The 22,966-nt window shown below is 41.0% G+C and overlaps 2 protein-coding genes across 6 annotated transcripts in view; one reads left to right on the top strand and one right to left on the bottom strand.

Moving 5' to 3' along the window:
* Positions 1–1,000: 1,000 nt before the first annotated feature.
* Positions 1,001–11,696, top strand: ncoa5 (nuclear receptor coactivator 5). 3 transcript variants are annotated; one of them, XM_075461561.1, is made up of 12 exons: positions 1,001–1,114; positions 3,040–3,097; positions 4,488–4,757; positions 4,983–5,090; positions 6,605–6,668; positions 8,392–8,634; positions 8,721–8,842; positions 9,532–9,664; positions 9,773–9,975; positions 10,191–10,395; positions 10,530–10,621; positions 10,729–11,696. In XM_075461561.1, exons 3-12 carry the CDS (start codon positions 4,589–4,591, stop codon positions 11,286–11,288), a joined length of 1,899 nt encoding a protein of 632 aa, XP_075317676.1. In that variant the 5' UTR covers positions 1,001–1,114; positions 3,040–3,097; positions 4,488–4,588; the 3' UTR covers positions 11,289–11,696. The 3 variants fall into 3 exon arrangements, with proteins under 3 accessions (XP_075317676.1, XP_075317675.1, XP_075317677.1); XM_075461560.1 differs by having other exon boundaries at positions 8,718–8,842; positions 10,729–11,695; XM_075461562.1 differs by lacking the exons at positions 4,488–4,757; positions 4,983–5,090 and having other exon boundaries at positions 1,003–1,114; positions 8,718–8,842; positions 10,729–11,693.
* Positions 11,690–22,966, bottom strand: part of slc12a5a (solute carrier family 12 member 5a) — a 172,293-nt gene continuing 161,016 nt past the window's right edge. For 2 of the 3 annotated variants that reach the window (XM_075461557.1, XM_075461559.1), the window contains exons 20-26: positions 22,817–22,948; positions 21,947–22,054; positions 21,366–21,491; positions 19,990–20,222; positions 19,729–19,743; positions 19,425–19,558; positions 11,690–17,341 (exon numbers count right to left, since the gene is read on the bottom strand). In XM_075461557.1, the coding sequence (XP_075317672.1) occupies positions 17,250–17,341; positions 19,425–19,558; positions 19,729–19,743; positions 19,990–20,222; positions 21,366–21,491; positions 21,947–22,054; positions 22,817–22,948 (840 nt within the window). In that variant the 3' untranslated portion in view covers positions 11,690–17,249. The remainder of the gene's footprint in view (positions 17,342–19,424; positions 19,559–19,728; positions 19,744–19,989; positions 20,223–21,365; positions 21,492–21,946; positions 22,055–22,816; positions 22,949–22,966) is intronic. The other variant, XM_075461558.1, reaches the window with a different exon arrangement.

The raw sequence follows: 22,966 nt of genomic DNA, 5'->3' as shown, positions 1-22,966 counted from the left end.
ACACAATTGCATTTTGCATTGCCACCACACTAAAACTATCTGCCCTTGTCAGTTAAGTTCTGCTACTTGATTTCAGGAAGAAGGATTATCATAATAGATGGGGTGCATGTTTTTCAGTCACTACTAGCCAACAGACTGGGTGAGATAACACCAAAATTATTCAGTTTGATTGAACAGATCCCAATTCTTCAGTCCATTTTAATACTAAAACCGGACAGCTGTTCTCTCATACTGTCACTTGGCTTTTTGTGAGTTTCATTCATGAAATTCCAAAGACCATATATTGTTGCTTTATTATTTCCGTAAGAATGTATTGAGAATATAAACTGAAAGTGAATTGAGTTGAAAATAACCTGCTCTGCTATGTTGCACTAGTTTTACAGGTCCAGTCCAGGTGTTGAGTTGTGAACCTTTTGTCCTCCATAACCGGTTTTCAGTCATTGTTTTCCTAAACACCACAGTGACTCACAAAAAGTTAAGGAAAACAAATAAATAAAACTGAAGAGACAAGATTGGGTGTGACGGTGTCCGGAAAATAGTCAAAATCGTAGGATTACACTTCATAAACTCAGATTCAGATTCTTTTATTGTCATACAACATAACATCAGCGATGCACTGCAGAACGAAATTACAATGCATTTTGGCCATGATAAAACAGTTGGATGAATATCCTAAGGGAATATAAAGAATAAAAATATATAATAAAAAGAACAAAAATAAAAAACAGGTCAGAGAAAGGAGGCTGTATAAATATAAATATATTTGTGCAAATAGTCTTAATAAATAGATAACAGAGGTAGATGTTAGTCTGAGGTTATTTGCAGGTGTTCAAAAGTCTTATGGGGGATGAGTAGAAGCTGAATAAAGAGAGAAAATAATATTTTTGGTATCTTCCTGTGCTCAGAAAAGCGGCGTGTACTCAGTGTTGGGTCACTACGTAGTCGCGCGATGCTGCAGCACAGCGGAAACCCCGGATATTGAATTATAACGCTTTGAGAAACGCGCATGCGCAGCTCCGAAACATAAACGGTATATTGCTACGATACCATAGAACGGCTAGCGATTTTCCGTGGCCTTGGGTGATCTCAACCAGAAATAAGACGCACGTTGGTGGTAAGTTCACACTTCCATTCTTGTCTATAAAATAATAATACGCTCTGCGACTCGTTTTCTGAATACGACTTGTAACTCTGAACCTAGTTGTTTGGTTTTAACCTTTTATGTAGCTAATGCTAAGTAGCTAACAGCAAATGCTACATGTAGCTTAACCATGACCACATAACTAACAATATATTAAAGAGTGATTGCAAACAAACGGAAGAAAAACGTTCTCAGTTTTAAGATGATGGATATCAGATTTAAATGGAATATAAGGTTATCTGATTTCATACGCTGTGCAATTGTGCGTTGCACGCCATTTGCAACCAGACTGGCATGGGTGTTAGAATGGATTCCATATCGAAACGACGACATTAGCTTGTTGGCTAACATAAGGCTATAAGCTGCCATTGTAGGAGTAAAGTATTTTGATGAATGATAATCAGTCAGTCCGAGCAAAATTGTCTCAGATTGCATATCTGAAGTCAGTACGTCAGCGGTTGTTTCATTTATCTAGCATATGTACTTGTTCACCAAACTTTATATTGGAATAACATAAAATGAATTGCGTTATCAAACGCCAAATGATTTACTGCGGAATTAATCTTCTTACAATCACTGGCAGAAGAATAAGGAATCACAACACAAGATACAAAAACACAGATATGTCAGCAGGAAACAATAGCTGAGTAATCTGGCTTTGTAAAACATACCTAAGGAATTTTAGGCAGCAGTTGTAAACTTTTACTTTTTTCAGATGAAGTAGAACCAAAAAACATGAAATTATGGAAAAGAAAATCCCTTTTTTTGTTTTGTACTCTAGCTTTCATAGCAGCTTGAATTATTTAGGCATGACCTTACATTACGGTCATTTTGCAGACGCTTACCTTAACTAATGATTATATGATTATGATAATAATTATAATATGATCAGGTACCACCTTTTTATTTTAGTAATTAATTTTTTTTATTGCATTTCTACCATACATATTCAATCAGATTGAGAGACAGTCTGTTTTTTGACCATGTCACTGTGACTTGGTAACGATGTTGATGTAAACCTCATTTCGTTCAGCCAGTTGATTACAGTTTCGTCAGAAACACTGATTGATTTCTGCCTATTTGTGTTGTATCTCCTTTGTTGCACAGTTTCTATTTTCAAGGCATAACGCTTTGAGTTTTCTCTCTTAACTCATTGATGTCTTCCTTGGTCGACCTGTATATTTTTTCTTTTAAGCAAAATGACCTTCCCACTTTGTTTCCCAATCCTTTCTATTGTTTCCACTGACATCTCTCTTGTTGGGGCCACGTTTCTCGTCTGTCGGCCAGGTGCAGCAGCACACTAAGCTCTGCAAGCACTCTTTTAACTGAAGACTCTTGCATATTTAGACTAGTGCAGGTTTTTTTTTTTTAGAAATACAAATGACAAGGTGATTCCAAATTTGTTTCCATCTACTTCATAGAAGAAAAAAAGATCAGAAAATCTTAATTTTATTAAGATTTTTTTTAGGTGTGATTTACAAATCCAGAACATTCAGCTATTAAATGAAACTATTTTGTCATATGCACTTTGTTAATTTTTTGCCAGGGTTTTTTTTTCAGGTTCACGTGGCTAAACGTGAGTCTGAATGGTATTTCACCACAGCTGCATTTACACATGTGCCAATACACCAAATAAGTTCTAATACATTGTTTCATGATGTTTTTACACAAATGCCAGAGTTAAATGTCAAGAATTCTTTTTTAAACTTTGAAACTCTTCTTATCTCAAAGTTAATCTGGGTCAGTTTGCCTGAAAGGGTCTTAGATAAACAGCCTCGGCTTCTTTTTCTTTGGTAATCAGTATGTTGTGAAGTTATTGTAGACAGCTCAGAGCATCTGAAGTGACTCATTCTTTAAACTGTGGCTAACTTCATTATTCCCCTTTTTCTTTCGTCGAGATTTGGGTCTTCAAAAGTAGGCAGACTCCGAATCCAGGGCATCCAGGTTCAAGTTAAGGTATGTAAGGGGCTGCTCCCTGAAAAGCATGTATGAATTTACCTCCAGCTGAAATGTAATGTACATTTGTGCTCAAGAGAATCTTTATTCTCAACATCACTTTACATTTTGGTGTCGATTTCTTTGGGGAATAAAAGAAAAACGGCATTTCTCCAGAGGACGCTGACGAACGTGGCTTTAAAAAAACGAAAAAAAAACAACATTTGAATTTTGACATTTTAAGTCGACCACAAACCTGTCGTTTCATTTCAAAACGGATTTCCTCATGATGGTTCTATCATTTCAACAGAAGAGGACATCTAAACAAACTTTTCATTTCATTTTTACGAAATGCTGCTCGAAAGTCGTCCGTACGCTTCGGTGGATTTCTCTCGCGCGGTGTGACCATAAACCAACAAACTTGTTGAATGTGTGACTCCGTAATCGTAACTTATTGCCGACGGTACATTTTAAATTTGTGGTGGCAGAGAGGTGTCTTACCCTCCACAACAGATTCTTCTTTGGTGCCACAGAACTAGTCATTTCACCTCCGATTCAAAACATGAACCATTTCAGAACAAAACGGGCAGTGATGGAGGTTTTCTTTTCACGCCGCTGTTTGAGCTACAAAATGATGTTCCTCCTTCGATGCCACCTGTTATTTGTTTCTGGGACATTTAGCATTTGTTTTCAAAGTAAAAGAAGTTTTTTGCTCTAACAAAAAAAGCGGAAACTCATTCCTCATCTTAAGTGAAATAATAATAATACGGCCAATTAATATTGTTCCATTTTCCGGGAATTAGTTTTTCACGATGAGACGCCCATCTGCGAAATGTCAAACGGGCTTTAAAGTTTCCTGTCATTTGAAGCGTCCGAACCCGGTTACCCGCTTTGATCAAAAGATGAGCCACCGTTGAATTTCACAGGCAGGAGGAGCAGCTGAGTGCGTTTCTCTCATCAGGGCAAAAGCGAAACATTTGCGGTGATATTCTAACATTTTCCTCATATCTGTCGATCAAAGTAATAAAGTCGCCGGCCGCTTATGCAAAGTTTCCACTTGCCTGCGCGAGGGAATTTGCGTTCGTCGTTGATCGCGGTGCATTTGTCATTCACCAACCTTCAAAACTGTTGCTTGGGCCACTTTTTAAGGCAAGCACTCAAAACATTTTAATGAGCACAAGAGAAAACAAAAGACAACGGTAAAGAAAATCATCGCGAAGACGTTGCTTCACGCGGCGCGTTGTTTTCCCCTCCCTGAAGTTTTGAAGGATTTGCTTTTGAAAACTAAATTTCAGCGTTTGAGTCTGCTTTGTCTTGAGCTTTGTGATTTTGATCTGCAACTTTTGATCAACTGAACTCTTTATCCTTGAAGGAATTTGATCTCTGTTCTTAACTCACTGACATGTTTCAGGATCGTGGACGCTTTAAAGACGCTTATTTGCAAACAGCCCGAACCTGTTCAAGCATTTGAGGCGCACGAAGAAAGAAACCGGTAAACCTTGGGATCTAGTCATGTCTCGCAGAAGAAGCCGCAGCCCGTCACCAGGGCGATTTTCACGCACCTGCAGCAGTAATGATCCGAAAGATTTGGAGAGAAGAATTTTTGTCGGGAATTTGCCGACTTCTGACATGGAAAACAAGGATTTGGAAGTCCTGTTCGGCCCATACGGGAAGATAGTCGGTTAGTAAATTCATGAGCGATAAGTTGCCAGTTTGAATAAATTGCAGTTTACATAAGGGAGGCTGTCCCTGAATGTCACAGCTGTTGGAATATTTTCTACACAACATTAACTTAAACATTAATCTTACTATGTAATGCAAGAATGTTTCTACTGATGAACTGGATAGGTATCCAAATGTTTAGTATGGTCTTAAGTTTGTTCCACTTAAAATATTCCTCTTCCAGGCGTATCCTTGTTTCGAGGGTATGGATTTGTACAATTTGAGCGTGTTGAGGAAGCTGAGGCTGCAAGGGCGGCCCAAAAGGGCCGAATATATAAAGGTTACAAAATAGGTAAGCCTTACCTGCAGAAAGTGTGATTGTATGGCTGAAGAGGATGCGTTTTAATTGTTTATTGGGCCATAAAAACAAGAAAATGACAGATTCAAGTCAAGGTTTTCTCTTTTCTTGATGGCAGGGATGATTTTAATCTCATTTGTTATCATTAAAAATGCCTACAAAGTTTTAAAAAAAATGCAGTTTTCAAAGCTAATAGTTTTCTGTGCAGGATTAAATCCTTAAGATCATATGCAACATATTCTCACACCGGGGTACAATCCTCTGTCTGGGTGCCTCAGACAGGAGGCTTTATAGACCGAAGAGAAACTCTCTTATCAAGTAATGCATGCCCTGCTAACTGGTAACTAATATGCATGTTTACTGCGTTGCTGCGAAATATTTTCCCCCGTAATTTTTGCATTTTACACCTTGAATGGTGTCGTTGCGTGTAAAGGCGCTTTTACTTTACAGCAAAGAGGTGTTGCTACTGCAGCTGCAGATGGTGGTCAAAACAACTGGTTTCTCAATTAGGCACTGGGTCTGAACTGTATGTTACAAAGGCAAAGTGCATTATTGGAACTGGATTTCACTTGACATTTGTTAAACGTCTTAAACAATAAACTTCACTCGTGTCTCATGAGGATCTCAGTCAAAGGTCGCATCTGAGCTGCTTTTTGACTAAGAAGTTGCCCGAGGGTTGTGGGAACCGGGGGGGCTCCCCGAAGGACAACAAGTATCCTCATGGACTGTTTTTTTTTTTTTTTTTTTTGTCGTCTCTGATTGCTTTCACACTGCTGTTGGAATGCTGTAGTGAGGCAACAGCGAGGCGATGGTTGGTTCCAAATCAGGGTGTAGTTCCTCCTTTGTGCATCAGCTCAGTAAACCCTGGCTTTCACCACTGCTCCAGTCCCCGTCTTTAAGGAACGCACAGACATATGTTGCATTTGGTCTTTAAATAATAATTTTTAAATAAAAATTTGAGTTAACTGTAAAATTGTTTATGATATTCTGATCTTTTAAACGCCATTTTAGCAATATGTGTTGATACTCGGCATTTAATGGATTGTATGTGTTTGATGAGAAGAGCAGAGCCCTGACCAACAATAAACAAGTGCATTGTTACATTCTGATGAATCTTTAAAATCTCTTGTTTTATTTGCAGTAGTGTTTTGGATTTCAGCTCAACGTGGATTTATTTGCGTCACTTATGTAGGACACTTGTGCTGTCGGGATTTTCTTAATTTCAACTCTGATCTAACTACCATGTTCACCCTTTGCTAGTTGCTGGCAGATTTTTAAAAGGAGAAACTTCTTCATTTCTTGTTTATTCCATCTCAATTTGTCAGATTTGGCACCTCAATTCCGCTGTTTCTGATCTTTCGCCCAGTTTGGATTTTCAAATTTGGATCCTGGCACTCGGTTTCACCTGGATCGTGAAAGTGTTGACGCGGCCAGTCATTTTGCGTGAACAACATTAGCTGATCTACATGTCATTGTTATGTTCAACGTTTGGATTGATTTATTTTCAGATGTAAATATGGCAGTGGAGCGACGGCAAGCTAAACCTCAATCCCAGCAGAGCCCTCCACGAAGGTAAAGTAACGCGAAATGGATTTGAGCATCACCTCTTGAGGTGTCGGGTAAAAAAAAAAAAGAAAAAAAGAAGCGTGTTTAACTTTTTTCCCACCTGTAATTTCCACCAATGAAGTCCTCATGGAAGCTGCTGCATCGTTGGATGGGTTTGTGATGGTTTATGGAACAATAAATATCTCACTCAAAGAATTCCTGATTTATTGAAATAAAGAACAGAGACATATTGATGTAATTTCAGTGTCTTTGTCTCCGAGATTATTGAACTTATGGTGTTCAGTACACATACAGTGCTTTTTGGTGTGTGCTTTCCATCGCACATTTCTTCTTGTGGCTAAAACGTTCAAGTTAAACATTAGTCATAGTCTTACATCCAACAACATGGTCTCAAGTGAAATATTTATGCGCCCTGAAACGGTTTTAATCGTGAGAAACGGCTTTTCTCAAACGAGCCGCAATGAAATGAGCTGAAAAAATGTGTACTTGCATTTACAACTCCATTACACGGCACGACTATTGAGTTTTTTTTGTTTTTTTTTCTTGAAAACCTACAACCATCCGTCAGCGGAATAACGTTAAACCGTCCGCTTACGTCTGTGCGTGCATAAAACGCTAACCGTGGGAACGCATCTTTAAAATGACAAAGCTCCATCGTGCTACTTGTGATCAAAAGCTCACATTTAAATGTTTTTTATTTTTTTATTAACAAGCAAAGAATCACTCTGGTTACTTGTAGCACCTAAACCAGCTCACAGCTGGCCACGTGTTAACGATTCAACACATGCCCAAGCAACAATGATTTCAATTAAAACAATGTGTACAGTACTTATTTTAATACGATTTGATGTCAAGTTGACTGTCTGTGAAGCCCCCTAAAGGCTGAAGGTGGCACCATCATTCTCTGGAGCACTTTTACACTCATCTGCAATAAGGTTTGCAGTGTGTTTGAGCCACCTGAGCAAGTGCGTCGGCCTGGCTTAGTTAGAATAGACCGTTTAAAGGAAGCTCATATACAGTAGAAGGTAAGGATGACGTAACTCGAACGTTATCCCCGACAGTACGTTTAGGGTAACGAGCACAATCGTAACGAAGCGGTGTCAAATAAATGTAAACTCTCAAAATCGGGTGTGTTCACGTAAAACAGCCGAGCTGCTGCTTACGGATCGGAGGAGGTGTCGGCTGAAGGCGAGACGGTTCCCTTAATTACAGTTGGATAAGAGGAAATGCAAATGTTAATGTGAGGGAACCAGAGAGGTTCCACTAAAGGCACTCCGGAGGAACAGCTTTGGTTGGCCTTTCACTTTCTGACTTGAGTTTGAACATCATGCAATAAGGTTATATCCAGTTTTTTTTTTTTTTTTTTAATCAAAGGTCCAAACAATGTTGACTCTGTTTTACTTTTCAAAACAACATTTTTGCATCCTCACTTTGGAGCGTGTCTCTGAGGAATGGAAAACAAACTATCGTGTAGAGCAGAATATGCTACAGGAACCAGCTTGTTAAAATGGTACTTAGTGATTGGTTAACTTCAGATGGTTGATAATTGTACTTGTCCGGGATCACTGGACATCTTTTAAAGATCTTTGAAGAGTTTAATTTCTACCTGGATTGAAAAAGAGAGAAAAAAAAAAGTCACCAGTTGATAAGTTATACCCACTGTAGTGTTTCATAGGAACTTAAAGCTCTCTCTTGCTGTTCTCACACTAATTGAAAACGCTTCTCTCAGGGCCCCGTACAGCAAAGAGCCCCGACCTCGGTCACGTTCACCAGTTTATGGGCGTGACGGACGAGAGCCTCGGGACAGCCGCGATCCTCGGGACAGCCGCGATCCTCGGGACAGCCGCGATGGGAGGGACTCTGGTAGGGAGCCGAGACCAGGGAGCCACTCCCGTGACCCCGATTATCGATTCCGCAGCACAGCGAGCCGAGACAAGGACGTCAGGGCTGACCCACGGGACTCTACCTACAGGTGACTGACTTTCGGCCCCGTCAGCTGCAAGTCCCGAATGACTTGTTTATGTTTGTTTCTGAACTTGAAATCTTTCCACACAGCAGAGAAGATTATGAACGATACTACCGCAGTGGCAGCGGGGCGGCAGAGGATTATTACAGGAGGAAGGATGAACCCTACAGGGACCCTTACATAGATCCCTGGAATGGACGCCGTGAGCCAGGAGGTAAGTAGTGTAACAACACACTACGCTGCCCTTAGAATAATATTCTGTTAAATGATATTTCATTTGTTCAAGAGAACACATTCCTGAATATTTTCAAGAGAAAGTCTTTGTTTTTCATGTAAAACCTCACAAGTAATTTTTTTCTTTTTATGGGGCACAGGTTTACAGCAAAAGGCCTGTTTATGATAACATTTTTATAAAAACTTTGTGTCGTAAACATCATTTATGTGTGAAATATTTGGCATATTCACTGCATGTCAGAGGTGGGATAAAGGCTGCGTTCTCACTGCAGGCACAAGTGGCCCAAATCTGACTATTTTTGACCATTTGTGACCCTGTATCAGATTTTTTTTTATGACGGTCTGAACAGCACAAATCAGACCCGGGCCACATTGAAATGTCAACAATGGACAGACACCTTTGACTTGAGCTCGTCAGTGGAAAGAAAGTGAGGTTTTGGACTTGTTCTTCTGCACATGCGGGTCACTTCAGGGTCGTTTAGGCTGCTCACACTGCAGTCTGTGGGCGGTCGCATTTAAATTATAAATTGAACAACCACGCAAAAAAATATATAAATCAACCTGCAGCGTGAATGTTGCCTGAGGTTCAAATTATTTTGTTTTCACGGCCGTTTAACTGAAATAAGTGAGAAAGACACTGATGTGAGACTTTTGTATCCCGCTCTGCAGTAGAAGATCGCGCTCGGCCTGAGGAGCGCCGTCGTAATGAACTGTATCGACAGTACTATGAAGAACTCCAGCGGCGCTACGACACTGAGCGTCCCGTTGACTGCTCCGTGATCGTCGTCAACAAGGCGCAGAAGTAAGTTTGGTCTCTCTGTTCTTTACAGGGAGCAGAAGCATTTGTGTAAATATTCAACCAGGATATGGCATGTTTTCATTTCATATACTTGTGCTTCAAAAACAACAGTCGGGAGTATGCTGAGACGGTCGGGCGGAAAGTCCGTGATTTGGGAATGGTGGTGGATCTGATCTTCCTCAACACAGAGGTGTCTCTTACCCAGGCACTGGAAGATGTGGGCCGGGCCCGCACCCCTTTTGCCATCATCATTACCCAGCAGCACCAGGTGCACCGCTCCTGCACCGTCAACATCCTGTTTGGCACACCTCAAGGTGATTCACAACAACACGTATGCATTAGTCGTGTCACTCCGGAGATAACGAGCGCGGCTTTTAAAAGGAATGAATACCCTCTGTCGTTGTCCTTGTTTTTGTGGGTCCTTCCACTGCATCGACTTTTCTTTTACAATCTCTCATAGATTCTATGTGCTGCAGGTGAATTTTGCCATTTGGGATTAATAAAGTGTTGGATTCCACTGTTGTCACAGAGCATCGAAACATGCCGATGCAGGATGCCATGATGTTGGTTGCCCACAACTATGACACCTACAAAGTCGAAAACCGTGAAAAAGAACGTGAGGAGATTGCCAGAAAGGCCGCAAAGATGGCGGATGACGTGTTACTCAGGGAGCCTGACAGAGAGGGCCATCCCTCATCGGTGCTCACCGCCGTCACGCTGCTGTCAGAGAACAGGTATCAGGTTTAACATGTTGATTAGACTGTTGTTCTGGAGAACGGAAGGTTTCTATGAAAACTCTTTTTCTTTTTATAACTAAACATACTCCCATTTGTAGTAATGAGTGTTTTAAACTGTGGTTGTCGGATAGGTTTTTGACTCCAGAAGAACTGGACGGCCTCATTGCGTACCTCAAGGACAAAAGAGCTCGGCTGGTACGAAGCACAGCGGATCCTCTTGCAGGTAATGATGTCATTAAAGGACAAATTCTCATTGTACAAGTTGCTCTTGTGCACAAATGTACATGAAATGGGTGTGTGGTGACTGTAATTGAGCGTGTCCCCTTGCAGCTGCGGTCCACGTTGGGGCTCCTGCAGGAGTACACCATGATGTCCAGCTGTCGGCTGCAGGACTCCCTCCGTCCACTCACACGGCCTCACAGCCAAGTCACCACAGCCTGTCGACTGCTTCGAGCGCCTCGGCCAACCCGAGTCATCAGCAGGAGCTGCAGGCTAAAATCCTCAGTCTGTTCAACAGCGGCTCCGGGACGGGCGCTGTTGGCCTCCCACCTGCTGCCCCCCAGTCTCACCCCTACAGCTCTCTTGGCCCATCTCCCTCCCAAAACCCATCCCGCCCAGCCATGCCTGGACCACCCACAGCCGTATCCCAGGGTTACGGCACCCCGTCGAGCCGCATTCCCGTAGCACCAAGTGGTCAGAGAGCCCCTCTGGTTGCTTCCGGTATCAATTTCGACAACCCGAGTGTCCAGAAAGCTCTTGACACGCTCATTCAGAGTGGACCATCTCTCAACAGTCTAGTGGGCCCTGTGGCCTCTCAGCAGCCACCTCAGAGGTCAGCAGCCAGCATGGGGCAGGTCCCGCCCATGTCCATGTACCCCCGACACTACTGACGGGCTTATTCATGTGGCCCAGCTCCCCCTCTAATAGCAGTAGATACCGCATTTTTCTCTGTGTTACACATTTACCAGCTTTGTCTTGGTAGACTGTAGGAACGTTTTGTAAAGGTTTTTATGACCCCCCCTCCCCCCAAAAAAAACCATTGTGTTGAAATTGGATGATTTCAGACTGCTGACTGTCTGTATTTTTGATTGTTTGCCTGACGAATTTTATTGTCTTTTTACAAGCAAGTTAAACAGTGAGGTTATGAAGTACATTTTTGGTTTCTTGATGGAATCGGTTCTTTTCCAACTATTACAGTTTGTGTTTTGTAGTTTTGCACAGTATTCTTTAATTTGTATTTTTGTTGTCATGATCAAAACAATACATGATTAAAAACTCAAGACACAATTGCTGTAATAAAATGGTATTGGTTTATTGCATTTTGTGCTGACAAATCTATAAAATGGTACGGGTATCGCCAGAAGCCATAGAGATAAGCATTTGAAATGTAAGATAAAACTACATTTTTTTCCTTTTTTTTTTTTTTTTTTTTTTTGAATGTACCATGAATCACAATAGAGAATAATACATGTCCTTTTTTTTTATTTTAGAATATTTAACTTACACTGACACAGAAAATAATCACCTCCACACTAACTGTATTTGTTTTATTTACACGTAGCTCCCTCCCACCCTTGCCCATAACCACCCCCACCCCCCCATCCAGCAGTTACAAGTGCACGTGTACACACACACACACGCTCCCACAGAACTGAAAGGAACACAATACAGCTTAACTATAAGACTGGGTACATTCGTAAGGAAAAATAATGAACGCTTCAGAGTGAACAAACGTTTTTCATATAGTGATATTTGACACGGGTGCGTGTACGCTAATCTACATCCATTATGTGTTTCAAGCATTCGTACAAAATCGTTCCAACAAAGTCCAGTAAATTAAAAGCCAGTTTGGACAGCGACAAGGTTCCTCTGTAGGGAAGTGCTGCTTTTTAATTTATATCTCGTACTTTTAAAACTTCCAAGTATTGAAGGAAAGAACTTTTCGGGGAAATGTGTGCACATTATAAGGTTAAAATCATTCCAGTCTGTAGCAGGCTTACTTAGTTGAGCACAAAGATTGAAAAGGAGATGTGGAATTCCAACGTTTTAGGACCAAATGCGTGAACAGTTTAATAATATGTTTAAGAGCCTCCAAACGGGATCAAGTTGCCTGTTCGCCCTTTCACTCTGTGTGAAAGATCTCAACAGCTGCAACAAATTTAAAGGTGATTTTCCCTGTCTGAATCCAATTCAGTGGATCACACTTTTTCACACTCAACTGATAAATACTTTGGTAATCAATTTATGTGCAGGTAATTGACACAACGAGAGGACCTTGTCAACAGATGTACCATAAAAAATAGAATTTTGTACCATACTATTCATCTTGGATACAACAATAGGCCAGTCCTAAGGAAAGAGAAAAAATATCTTACGACAAGAAAGAAAGGTTTCTGACTGATATAAACAAAACACTTTTTATATCACAAACATCCAATATATTTTCAGCACACCTTGTTCAGGGTAGTTGCATGCATACACTGAGTTACACAACATAACTGGAATGGGGCTCTGCTTGCACTGCATTGACAGCCACTCGAGCTTTGACTCCCAGTGAGATTGCGACTGTTGTCTTCCCTCTGACGTCAGACACATCTGACGCCTCTGTGATCTACTGAAGGGTACGATCTTATCTCACCTCAGACTGTGAGGCCTCTCTGCAAAAAAATCTGGGGTTTGCTTTTTTTTTTGTTAACTTTTTAACAAGACAACCTCATCAACCCAATAATAGATGTGTTTCAGAGCCCTTAATATCCATTTAAGGATGGAGACTGTGTAATGATCACCGGCAGATTTGTCTCATGCTACAGTTGTGCAGGTGAAGGATCTGATCTAAATCAGGGATCAGCTGGGGGGGGTGGGGGGCATGCTGGTTTCCCAGTCAGCCATCTCTTGTTGTCCAAGCAGAGCCGGTACCAGAATTGGAAGCGCAAGTTTATTCTTTGATCATTTTTCTGAATTATACTGCAGTCACATTTAAAATACAGAGCTGAGGGTGGATTTTGTGGCTGGGATGGGGGAGACCAGAGGTTTTGGGGCAGATGGAGAGAGGAGGGGTGGGAGGATTCACAGAAAGAGTGACACGCACTATAAATTGAACAGTTATTTTTCTTTTAAATAAGTTTGGCAAGATAATAAATTAAAGACTGTAATGCATGCTAAAATGTCCAAAAGATAACAAAATCAACGGATTCTTTTCCGATATATTTAAATGATTTTATAACGTCAGCTGTCAGGCCGCCACAACTGGCTGTAATACACAGTTTACGCCACCAGGGGTCACTGTGAGGCAGTCTTGACCCTCCACTGCTGCAGACCGTCACAAAGTGCCCCCTCAGTGTGAAGTGGCTTGCTGTCGCAGCCATATTTGGTTTCAACATTTGACCTCTAGGGTCCAAAAGACCCCGCGACAAACACTGCCATTCAATCGGTGTCTGCTGACTCCTGTTCAAACGAAAAGAAAACCGACTAAATGAGAAAAGAAAACCAAAGTGAGAATGATATTGCACATGATCTTACAAAACTCCAAGACTTTGTCCACAGTGATAGAACAGTGTACAACAAAAGACAACACTAGTAGGTTACAGTGTCTCTGACTTTAGTGATATATATTTATATATATTTACAAAAGTGAAATGACCCTTCCTAAGGCCCATCTATTCGCAAACTCAAAATCTCCTACATTACATAAGACTACTTGAGCAAGATTGAAATAGAACAATTAACGTTATAGTGAACTCATACTTTTCTTCATTTTTTTTTTTGTTGCAAAAGACTTGTTTTCAAGGTCTGGCCATGTTACCGACTGCAGCTCTCAAAAAATACTTATTGAGAACAACTGGCCGCCTCCTCCGCCCCACTGCTGCACCTCGAACAGGTAAGTCGTTACTATAGAAACTACTAAAACAAATATTGCCACGGAGTACCATGCAAACAGCAATTATAAAACATTTATAATTCAATAAATAAATAAATTTCCAATAAACTTCCCCGATAAACATCAGACATCTTCTCTTCTCAATAAATTTAAAAGGCTCAGATGATGCAGGCGATGTTGCAGAGGCAATCCTAAAATAACAGTTCCTCAAAAAACTGCTGCGAGCGACCTCCTCGTCAGCGTGTTAAAAGAAAATCGCCCATGACCCGGCACCCCGACATCTTTGAAAACTCGGAGTGGCTTCTTTTTAAGTATCACAGGTGTCAAAGGTAGTTTTTTTTTTTCCAAACAGCAACATTTATCAAATACATCAGAAATACTCATATTTAAACATTTTGGTAACGCCTTCTTTAAATACACCACACAAATGAAAATCCTGTTATCTTAGAGTCGCTTCTCTACTTGTGGGATTTTAAGAGAAGAAGAATGAGGAGATAATTTAAAAAGAGAAAAAGGGTGGCGCGTTTGCCCTCATTTGGAATATTGCATCAAGATATTCAGTTTTCTAGTAAAACAGAAAACTAACCCTGTCCAGAGATCACAGGCCAAATGTATACAGGTAAAGCCTCGTCTTGTTAGATAAACACCACCACCACTGATATGTATGTCTATACCCTTTTTCACTTTATCTTTAATGTTGACTCAGTCATCTCTATTTACAGTACATATAAATCTATAGATGCCTACTGTAGCAGCATTCACAACATATGATCAGACATTCAAGCGACACTAAAAACATTAAATAAGTTTTATCTTAAATAGTTCTGGAAGCTAAATTTTTTTTGCTTCCCTATACTGTATATACTGTGTATATATACGTATTTATTTATATTTATACTTCTACTACAAGTGCAAATGACCAAAAATAGTTTCTTCAAGAAAAGAAACAGGAATAATCAAAGTAAAGTGACAGCTGTCCTTGGTCAGAGTGAGATGATTCTGGATCGTATAAGACTTACGAAATCTACATATACAAAATATACGTGTAAAAAAATAAATAACATGATCACATGAGTCCAGATTTCAGCTATTGCACATTCCTTCCAAGATGCACTTTTTCTACCCAAGTATGATTTGCTAACAAGTCGCTCAGTCGGGGACACGTGTGGCTCAAATCTTCACCGATCTAGAGGATATAAAATCTGCCTGAAGAATCTACTGCATAGAGTTCATTCTTGTGGACGAAGCGGGGTTTGTAGCTACAAAAGTCGTAGTCCTCTTTGTCTAGAGAAGACCCCATAAACTAATAGCTGATGGATGTCCAACATCTCACCCTGGTCTCAGCAGCTGGCTGTTCATTCTTTAACTATCTGTAGGGCGACTTTACAACTACATCGTCACAAATATAGTTTCACGCAGACACTTCTTGCAACTTTTTTAGTACATTTTGTTCGCTCGCATTGGAATCAATGAAGTTCTTGTTCCCTATTTCTCATCGAAAAAATACTTTGATATGGCACATTGAATGCATCTAAATTTGGCAAAACGATGATACATTGCTTTGAGTGGCAATAAAAATGACATAAAACTATTTAATCAATATGTTTAACTTCTGCCTATAAACATAAATACACATTTGTTCTCTAGATGAAAAAATAACATTACATTTTTTTTTTAATGAACTTGATGAAATCATCAAAATTTCCCTTGTTGCACAGTGGTGAACAATGCAGGTGCAGTGCTTTTTTCGAGCTTATACTGACGGTTACCATAGTGACAGGAACCTATGCCATCCAATAAATAAATAAATACATTAAATAAATAAATACATTTTTAAAAAGAGCAATTTTGAGCTGTCCCTTTAAGCAAAGGAACCTTTTCTCTCCACTAGAAGCTTTTTAGTTTGTCACAAAAATACTACACTCATACCGAACAATGCGTCAGAGCTTGTACATTATTTACAGTGACTCACACGAGGGTCGAGGGCTGCTGGCGATGGTAATCTCCGCGAGGGATGGGCTTTGTACCGTTTCCCCACTCTGCTGTCCCACCAGCTTTCAGCTAGGAAACTATTCACAGTTTAATCATGTGTCAATCTCAGCAAACTAAGCTAGCCTTAGAATTTCATTTCTTTTTTGGCACTAACAGTGGCCACGAGGATAAACAGCCACCAAAGAAAGGGTTTGAAAGGAGGGTGGATGTCACTAACAGAACGAGTGTAATAAAAACACACGCACACACACACACGCACACATACAGTTGTAAGGTTGTCGTGCTAAAGAGTGATCAGGTGAAAGATGAAACTGCAGCTCTGACCCATATTTCAGTCTCCTTTGAATACATGAATTTCACAGTTCTTATTTAACAGCTGTACTCTCTTCCTTCCTCCAGCTTCCTCCGGAGCCGCAGAGTCTTTTGCCTCGGACCATAATTCACATCGGTGACAACAGGCTGCGTCCGATCACCACGAGGGAACCTAACAGACAGTCCTACACTGAGCTGATGGCAGCTGCCTCTCCTTCGCTCTGAGTGGAAACCGTGTTTGCGCCACATTTGTGTTTGACCAAAAAAAAAAGTTTTCAAATTAGACAGAGCCATGCATGCATGTGCACTCACACCTCAGCTAACAGCCCGCACCCACCAACACCTCCTCCTGAGCCAGTGTGAGTTACTACAGCAGATTACAGACTAGCAGGGAAAAGGAACTAATGGAAGTAGCGTTTATTTTCGTCTTGTGGTTGCGGTATTTAGAGCAGGTTATTGAACAAGAGTAAAAGGTTTGGTTTGTCTGCTGGGGAAGGAGCTGAGGGAGAGGCGCTGGAGCTGAGCGGGCTCTTGGTTGGGTGTGAGAGGACTATCTCACAGAAATAAACACGCGATCAGGAAGCACAGTTGATGAAAGGATGGGAGTACAGCTGACACTGGATCGGGGCTGAGGGAGGGGTGGTAGTCGGGGGAGTGGGGGGCTGCTCTTTCAGGAGTAGATAGTGATAACCTCGCGACCGCCTCCGCGGACCAGGAGGACCCGGTTGAGTCCTTCAGTGAGAACCTCCAGGAACTCCATGTCTGTGAGAGAAAAGTTAAAGAAACAACCGAGAGAAAAGGCAGCACACACAGCCGCTGCGGAGTTCCCGAGCCTCCGTGCGCACTTTACTCTGGTTCATTTGAAATGGATGAAATCCGGTGTCCCAGAGATGAAAAGCGCACAAAATAAAAACATGCACACGTTTCGCAGAACTCTACAATGAAAGAGAAAATGCAAAAAGAGCACCACAATTCACAAAACAACAGACCTGAACTCCACAGCATTTCAGAAAGCACAACAGCATTGTGGCCACTCAGACAAAACCTCAGGGCCATCACGGTCTTCACTCCATCAGCCATAATGACAAAGAAGCCCTTTAAGATCTTTTTGACAATTTCCAGGAAAAAAAATAATTCGATTTTAAAAAATTGAGCTGCCCCCTCTTGAGCTCATCTACTCTGTCTGGCTGCATGACTATAACATCGCCCTAACTCTTGGAAGAGTCCTGCTGGTGCCATGCCTCTTCCATTTCACGACCAGCGGGAGCACTGTGCTTCTGGGATCATTTAAAGCTTTAGAAATGGTTTTATAGCCTGATCCTGATCTATGGCTCCTCACATTATTATCACAGAGGCCTAAAAAGGACTCCATGTCTCTGAAACAGTCTGAGTACTTTGATAAAAAAAGGGACTTGTTATTCCTTTTAAATAAGTATGTACAAAAATGTTTAGGAGTAATTGGCTTTCTCCTCATTCAGCACAGTTGAGGTAACATTAGCATTCATTTGGTGATGTTTTATATTAATCTACTGCTGTGTAACTACACACAGAGTTTAGTTACTTTATAGACAGATTGTAAGTTTTCCATTTTTTTTCAGCTCAGGTGATTTAAGAAGACAGTTACTCACTCGTTACTCTTGAATTTGGGGAATAATCTAAAAAATTCAGGTCTACTTTCCCAATTTTTATGTAAATGCGACAGTCTCTGTGCTTTTGGATCATTTTGCGGATGAGTGATGTGCAGCTCAGTGCTGCACATCACTTTTAACTTTCTACAACTCTTAAGCACATGGCTCACGTGGGGGGGGGGGGGGGTGTCTGTCACACCAAAATCAAACAAGGTAAAAAAGACTCAAACTGTCCATAAAGCTGCATTTCAACACAAGACACTTTTCATATTAAAGATAATGAGGCATTGATACACTTATGGCTTCTTATTATCAAAACATTGTTTGCTTGATGAAAATCTACAGCAGAAATCACTCAAATAAATGTTTTTGCAAGTTATTTCTGCTATACTGGTATTAATTAAAATGAAAACTGGCAGATTTTTACAGTGCTGTCAATACATGATAGACAATTCATACAATCACCAATTGATAGATTAAACTATAACTGCCAAAAGTGATCCATTTCAATTCGAATGCCATGTGTTTAAAGAGTTAAAAGAATAGAGTAAATTGATAACCTGCAGAGATTGCCTCAAAAGGCATTTCTTCTCTGTGTTGGTGTCTGCTTCAAAATCCTAATCAGCTCTTTGCCCCTGTGGTCATTGTACACATATTTCATGATCATAAATCATTGTTGTTCCTGAAAGTAAATTAGTTCCATTTCCATCTATTGTTTAAATTTCTTCCAAGAGTTACAATAACCTGGGGGCGTATTTATATTTATCTGAAGGGCTCCTCTGAAAGTTTTTAAATCACCTGAATGATCGCAAACTTTGGTTACCGCCTAATATGATGCTGTAGTTTTCCTATTGAGTGAACATATATGATCCAAGTCTCTCATATACAGTAAACTCAACAAAACCAGGAAAATAATATTTTCAGTGACGTTGAGATTAGCTCTTTCTTAGCAGTATTTTTCTACTGATGAGTTTCATTATATTTTAGATCTCCAGCCTGGTTGGTATTAATGTTTAAATCTGTTTCGGGCATCAAAAATGCTGGTGTGGCATAAAAACTCTTTCAGGTTTATTCCTGGGACTCAAATGGTACTCAGGATCTGAGCATAAGTGACACCGGTGTCATAGCTGATTACTTGTGCTTTGGAAGGAAGGCGGCGCTGTCACCGTCACTTTAGAGACTCAGCGTGAACCTACTTCTGTCCTGGTGAAGGATACAGTTCTCGTCACCTATCCGGTTCTTCGGAGCTCCCGGCATGTTGAGGAGGACGAGTTTGGCTTCTGAGGACTTTTTAAGAATGACTTCATTCAGCCGGAGTGCTGTGTGCATACGTCTCACGTTGGACTGGTTCCTGAGTGAAGACGAAGCAGCAGAGGAGGTCAGGCTCATCCAGAAAGCTCATTTTAAAATGTGTAACAAATCATTTTGTGATGATCGGCTCATTCACACATTTCTTAATTCATGTGATCGGTTTGAGATGTAGAGGGACTGCATGAGGTTTATAAGGGTTTCAGTACTTACAGGTTCTCCCACTCACTGCAGCATGACAAGGAGGGAAACATGTCATTATCAGGACTACAGTTTGTTTTTAGTAAACTTGATCTCTCCTGATGCATTCAAGCTTAAAATCTCGTTCTACATCATCATTCCTTGGTGCTCTGTTATATATTAAAAACAAAAAAGAAAGAAACCGCCTGGAGGCTCTTTTTAACTTTTTAGGAGCGAGAAAGCGGCGCGCCTTTGCGGCAGCTAACAGTTGATTGAGCATTGCAAAGCACTCACGGCTTCATGTTGAAGATGTCTTTGATGCCCTCCGGTGTGGCAGCTCCAGGAGGCTTGTCCGGCTCGCCGTCACATTTCTCAGTCCAGGTCATCTGGACCTGCTCCCCGGGGCTCTGAGCCCCCTCTCCGGGGAGCAGCGGGGTGGCTGGGGTTGCAGGGCTGGCTGGAGTGGTGTTGTCGTGGATGAGCTGAACCTGGGCAGGGGGGGACACAGTGGGAGAGGCCGACTTTGACTATGAGACGAGAGGAAAACAGGACAGATGTGGTTTTACATGTGCGTTACATGGAAAGTTGAAAGAGCCACGGTTGAGGTGGAAATGTAGAAATGTAGGCCAAGTCACAGAGTGTGTTGAGAGAAAGAGAGGAAGGAGAAGTGGGATTAAGAAGCCTTACATGTTGTTTTTTTATACTTTACCTGGTTTGTTTGAATGTACAATCCCTTAAAAAAAGAAAATGCTGTTCAAGCTTAAGATGTTATCAGTTCAACAGATAACTGAGCATAACAGGAAGGAATATGGTTCTTCTCCAGTGGAATCAAATGATTTCAGCTATAAGGAATGTGGTAAATATCTTTGTTTTCTTCACCACTAAAAGGTAGATAATGATATCATTCACATATCTTTAAGGTAAACAGGAAGCAGCTTTGTAACAGTAACTAGCCTGGCTCCATCCAAAGGCAACCAGTTTTATCTCTTAGTAGTTTAGCTTTACAAATAGGAAGCTGTTGGAGGCGAAATGAAGGGAGACCTCAAAGTCACTCTATAGTTAATGAGTATCATTGCTTGTGAAATAAAGTATTGAAATAAAGCAGTATGAGTTCCTGGATATATGGGGCAGAAAAAACAGGCATAAAAAATCTGCTTACACAGCAGGATGAGTCAAAAGCAGATACCAATCGCATTTATTATTCTTTTCCTTAATGAACTCTCCTGTCATGGATTTTGACACCCTCCACTGCCTTCTTTTAAGCTGTTTTCCGACTCCAGCAAATACTTAAAAGGGACTCTATTTTTGCTACCAATATTGCTGTAATGAGGTGTTTTTGATAAATGTTGGCGTGGGAGTCCAGTGTCAAAACTGGCCGTGACCTGGATAGTTTTACACCACAAAGTGCCTGCACATAAGCTGCAACATGCTGTGGGTGGATTTTCACATTTAGGGAAAAGCCAGAAGAGTCAGTTCACACTATTTCCAGTATTTAGGTTACCGCTTTAAATCCCATATTGTCAATGTGATTCTGCGCTGCTGTCCAGTATTAGCAAATGTGGAGTAAATGCTTTCCCGGGTACTTGGTTTAGTCTTAATACTCGCTTTTGATTGGTTTTCATCCTGATGTGTGACCAATACAATCAGCCACCTGGAGAGGTTGATCCTACCTCCTCTTCGGGCTTCTCCTCCTTGCTGGCTGCAGGCGGTTCCTCGGTCACACTCAGCTGGGTGGTCACAGCGGCGGGGTTTTTACGGCGGATAGACCCGCGGGAAGAATCTGTAATGCTCTGGATCTGTGATTGCAGCGATGATGGAGAGGGGAAAGATGTGATAGATGCCCTTCATTTGTTAAAACAGTTATTTTAAAAGTAAGTTATTTCCAATGCACATATTACATTTAGTGACCAGAAATAGCTTGTGTAGAATTTGGTAGTGATCGTGTGACACTGATATCGAAATGTTTCACACATTTTATAAGACTGTCTAAGCATCAAAAATGCCGTCAAACACAACAGCAAAGTAGTTGCTATTATGGCTGCGGTCAAATCTCTGATAGAGTGGATAAATATGGTGTCCTACTGCTCTGATTTAGCCTTAGAATATGCTTTTGTCTAGAGGGGAATCGTTGTCATGTTAAGTCAAATCAAGCCAAGCGAAGCCAAGTCGGCCTGTCAAGTCACGTCAATTTTATAAGTGTATCTTTGAATGTATTTCAGAGGAAAACTTTGACATCAACAAACTTTCTTACCTCTCTCTCGCGCTCAGTTTTGGTCAGATTGATCTGTTTAAGCATCTGTGATCGTTGCTCCATCACCAGGGTCTTTTCGTAAGTGTAAGCTGAGATGTCCCCGTCGTGCTGTCATGAGGAACGAAACATCTTTTTACTCAGTTGATGCCCATTGTATATTCACTGCTACATTTCATTCAGTAACGTTATCCCCTTTCCTTCTTCCTTCCTTCGTTGTAATCACTAGCTGCTCAATTTCTCCTAACAAGTAGAACTTTATAAAAAGGGTAAAGTTTGAGGGATGCTCGAAGCAAACTAGTTTATACAACATGGTTACACCCTCAGTCCGGCAAAGACATTCATCTAGTGTCTCTAAGTTGTACAAATGAAAAGTAATTTGGCGAAGAATGAAAAATTAGCTTGAAAGTTAATTAAATTCCTGCCTACTTTGTCATTGCTGCATGCCTGAATGATCACTTCAAATGATGAACATCAAGAGTCTAATTGTGGGATTGGAAATTACCCAAATTATCAGACATGGCCACTCACTTCCAGCCTTGGAAACAGTGTCAGGGAGGAAGGTTTTAACACTGTTTGGCCATCTGACAAGGCCTTTGAAGGAGGCATTCTGACACCTTAGCACGCTGTATTTCATGGAGTCAATTTAACAAGCTTTAGTTGTCTGATGACCACAGCAGCCATTTCCTCCTTGAGTGTAAAAACGTTGTTGTGTTTACTAGAGCCACGGTCCAAGCCTGAGGCATTTGTGGACTTTATAATCAAGTTCCCAGCTGAGTGGCTCTGACTTTAAAGTGCTTATGAATGTGGTTTCATGGGATACGTGTGTAGCTTTATGAATGCAATAGTGCTTCCAGCCTTCAGAAAACTCACCATTTCTACAACTTCAATCATCGCTTCAATACGCAGGTGATAGAGGAATGTGGTCAAGTCCTTTTTCATTTGGATGCTGTTGTCGTCCAGCTGGGCCACGGTGAAGATGCGCATCTTGCACTTCCTCCAGACCTGAAGAGCAACAAAGTT

Source organism: Odontesthes bonariensis, chromosome 3, assembly GCF_027942865.1.
Source record: "Odontesthes bonariensis isolate fOdoBon6 chromosome 3, fOdoBon6.hap1, whole genome shotgun sequence".
NCBI lineage: Eukaryota > Metazoa > Chordata > Actinopteri > Atheriniformes > Atherinopsidae > Odontesthes > Odontesthes bonariensis.
This window is presented reverse-complemented; position numbering and strand designations above follow the sequence as displayed.